The 4,246-nt window shown below is 35.0% G+C and overlaps 1 protein-coding gene across 2 annotated transcripts in view; it reads left to right on the plus strand.

Annotated features, from left to right (window-relative positions):
• Positions 1-4,246, plus strand: part of CWC22 (CWC22 homolog, spliceosome-associated protein) — a 56,359-nt gene that overhangs the window by 38,767 nt on the left and 13,346 nt on the right. For both annotated transcript variants that reach the window (XM_015561955.1, XM_006760559.2), the window contains one exon: positions 980-1,061. In XM_015561955.1, coding sequence (XP_015417441.1) covers positions 980-1,061 — 82 coding nt within the window. The remainder of the gene's footprint in view (positions 1-979; positions 1,062-4,246) is intronic.

A 4,246-nucleotide genomic window follows, 5' to 3' on the forward strand; every position in this document is an offset into this window, starting at 1 on the left:
TTTTAAGGCAACATATTTAGTTCTGTCTTATCTTAAAGTGTAACTGCTTTTTATAATGTATTTTATAAAAATAAGTTTAATTTTGCTTTACTGTCGTATTTGTTTAAAACATCTTGCTATCCATGTACTATATTTTACTTTAGAATTTCTTTGTTTTAGGTGAAAACTAGAGGTCTGGTGCATGAAATTCGTGCACTGGCGGCAGGGTCGGGGGTGGGAGGGTCCCTCAGCCCGGCCTACACCCTCTTACAGTCCAGGAGCCCTCAGGGGATGTCTGACTGATGGCCTAGTGCTGCACTTACCAGCTGTGAGCCTGGCTTCTGGCTGAGCGGTGCTCCCCCTGTGGGAGCACACTGACCACTAGGGGGCAGCTCCTGCACTGAGCGTATGCCCCCTTGTGGTAGTGCACGTCATAGCAACCAGTTGTTCCGCCATTCAGTCGATTTGCATATTAGCCTTTTATTATATAGGTTACTGTTCAAATAAAACTGATTAAATATTTAACATTTATTAGTTACAAGAAAATTTTAACAAATACACATATTTATTTTGGACCCATCTAACTTGTCACAATAAATCCCAGTGTTCTCTGAAACTGTACTTCTACCCATAAGTTATAGTTCTTCCAAATTATGAAGATACTTTTTAGAGCTCTGGAAATAATGTTTTACTAAGCAATATCATAGGTGCAGCCTTTTATAGTGTCTAAATAAGCAAGTGACACAGAAACGAAAGTAGCTTTTCTGGCTTGGTTCTGAACTTCTTTGAGCTAACAAAACTTACTAAAGTATTTTAAGATATGATAATAGACTTGAAATAGTTTCTTTGAATTCTACAAATAGAATTTATACTGTAGAAAAAATATTGTTATTTTTAAACTCATAGATTCTAAATGTAATTAGAAAATTATTATACAGAAAAACATTTTCAGTTCTTCACATTTATTTTCATACTTGCATAATTTTCTTGTTTCTTTCAGGACAAAAAGTGACTATTCATGACAAAACAGAAATTAATCTAGTCTCATTTCGTCGTACAATTTATCTTGCTATTCAATCAAGGTAAGATAACTGTATCTCAGTTAATTCTTACTTTTGATAGCAAATGAACAAGGAGATGGGATTTTTAGAAACTGATGATAGAAAACTTGATACTATGTTAGTGATTCTCAAACTCTATCCTAAGCCAAGCTGATAGGTCCGTACTCTTGGTTCTTTGCTTCAAAAGCAAATTATCTTTATTTACTTGGAAGATCTGTGTTACAGAATTAAATGGGTTTTTATTTGTTTTAGTTATGTCATTTCTTTTTTTTTTAATATATTTTTATTGATTTCAGAAAGCAGTAAGATAGAAACATCAATGATGAGAGAGAATAATTAATTGGCTGCCACCTGCACACCCCACACTGGGGCTCAAGCCTGAAACGCAGGCATGTGCCCCCACCAGAATCGAACCATGACCTCTTGGTTCATAGGTCGATGCCCAACTCTGTGCCACACCAGCCAGGCTAGTTATGTCATTTCTCATAGTTAGATAGCACTAATAGAAACCTAAAAACAAGTCTATATTATAGAACTAGCACAGTATTAATTGTGTAGTGGAAATTTAATATTTTATATTTTTCTGTTTGTTTTCTAATTCTGGTTCTAAGGAGAGAAGCACTGTTATGTTAACTCTTGGACACTGATTTTGTTGTGCAAAAAGAAATGTATAGAAATAGAAATTAGGTTTAGGAAGGATTTTAGGACCCTTTGAGTCAGTGTTAAGTAAGAACTATTAGCATGCTATGAAAACAAAACCTATTCCCTTTGAAAGCCTGTGAGTTTGGTTTTGAAGAAAAGTAAATGAAAATGTAAAATGTTTAGTACATCTGTTGTTTTGTTTGTGCGCCAATCTATTGATTTAGTGGGCAGTTGTTTACATTTTACTCTGGAGGAGAAATGTTTTCTCTATTTTGCTTTGTTACTAGGTTGTGTATATTTCCATTTAGTATGATGTAATAGCAATAATGATTCATAAGTAGGAGTCATCTTGTTTTTTTCTGTCTGAAAACTTTGGCTTAGATTCATCTTCTAAAAGAAAAGTTAAATAGCAAACATTGGTTAGAAATTTTTTGGTTTATCCTTACCTATTGCTTTGCCTTTTGCATGAAAGAAAAAGAAACTATTAATTTTTTTTTTTCATGCAGAATTAAAGTGGAAGATGAGAATTTTTGTTATAGATAACTGTTTTAGGAGTTTGACCTTTTATTTGTGTATACATTTTTAGAAAATTAACAGTAGTAAGTTGTAAACAGATTTATTGTTTTAATATTGCTGTTAACATTAACTTTGAAGAGTTACAGTGGAGCTCTTTGAAAGGTTATTTAAAAGCAACTTTTTTTAAGTTGACCTAACCTTAATAATCTCTGAATTACAGAAAAGACTTAAATTTAAAGCTTTTTTTAAAAAAAAATATATACATTTTATTGATTTTTTACAGAGAGGAAGGGAGAGGGATAGAGACTCAGAAACATCGATGAGAGAGAAACATCGATCAGCTGCCCCCCTGCACACCTCCCACTGGGGATGTGCCTGCAACCAAGGCACACGCCCCTAACCAGAATTGAACCTGGGACCCTTCAGTCCGCAGGGCGACGCTCTATCCCCTGAGCCAAAAGGAAACAATCTTATTTAAAGCTTTAAGACACAGTAACAGTCACTATTATGTAGTGATATCCATTATAGTAACTACTGCCTTATGTATTGGTGTTTGTTAAGAGTTCTCAGCCTCTAAATGCCTAGTCACAATTATTTATATATGACAAAGGTTATTATACTTAAAAGCTCATACAGATTTTAGGAAACACAAAGACTGATAGAAAGGTATTTCAAGGATATGGTTGGGAGATTCATATAATGGATTGTAAAACATAAAAAATATTAGTCATAAGACATACCACCAATAAGTGATGTTATCCCTCATTAAAACAATTGAAGTGGTTTATTTCATTAAGGCAACAGTACTCAGTACTAATGATGATTTTAGTGAATTATATATATAAACCTTACTAGTGGGAATTTAAATTCTTTATGGGAAGCCTTTCAGTAACATGAATCAAGATTTTAGTATCCATTCCATTTGTCCCTTCTTTTTCATTATTATATTTCCTAAAAGCATGCATATTGGTAGGAAATTATATACAGAATTGTTCAGTGTTAAAAAAAAAAAGGAAACAATCTTATTGTTTGACACAAATAATCAAAATGTCCAGTTTTTATGCCACCATGAAAATTAGGCTACCCCTGGCCGGGTTGCTCAGTTGGTTGGAGTGTTGTCCCATGCACCAAAAGGTTATAGGTTCAATTCCCCATCCAGGCACATACCTTGGTTTTGGGTTCAGTCTTTGCTCAGGGCACATATGAATTGATGTTTCTCTCTCACATCAATGTTTCTCTCTCTTTCCTTCTTCCTTTCTCTCTCAAATCGATAAACATTCTCAGGTGAGGATAACAAAAGAAAAGAAAATTAGGCTAATGGAGCATTGTTATTGATATGGGCAAGTGGTCTGATATAATGTTAGGTGAGGGAAAAACTATAGAATATATATTACTGTGCCCGTAGTATATCTTTACTGGATAAATAGGTAGGCATATTTTAGAAATAATATATTAGAAAAGAAAATGTCACATCCTTTTAAATACTTTTTGGTTATGTTATTAAAGTTTGTCAATTATACTTAAATATTTTAACCTTAGTGCTAAATATTGTTTAATATTATCTGTTATAAAAGTTATTTCCTGATAAATAAATTTTCCTAAAGTAAATTATTTCCACTTTAGTTTTTTTAAAAAATTCAATTACATTGTATCATCTTGGCTTATCCTACTAGAGGCTCAGTGCATGAAATTCATGCACTCAGCGGAGTCCCTCAGCCTGGCCTGCACCCTCTCACAATCTGGGAGGAGCCCTTGGGGGATGTCCAACTGACGGCTTAGGCCCACTATCCAGGGGGAGCAGGCCTAAGCCGTCAGTCGGACATCCTTAGTGCTGCCATAGAGGCAGAAGAAGCTCCCACTACCACCACTGTGCTCACCAGCTATGAGCCCAGCTTCTGGCTGAGTGGTGCTCCCCTTGTGGGAGCGCACTGACCACCAGGGGCAGCTCCTGTGTTGAGTGTCTGTCCCCTGGTGGTCAGTACTCATCATAGCAGCCAGTGGTTCAGTTGTTCAATCAACTTGCATATTAGCCTTTTATTATATAGAAT

This window comes from Myotis davidii, unplaced genomic scaffold, assembly GCF_000327345.1.
Source record: "Myotis davidii unplaced genomic scaffold, ASM32734v1 scaffold370, whole genome shotgun sequence".
Taxonomy (NCBI): domain Eukaryota; kingdom Metazoa; phylum Chordata; class Mammalia; order Chiroptera; family Vespertilionidae; genus Myotis; species Myotis davidii.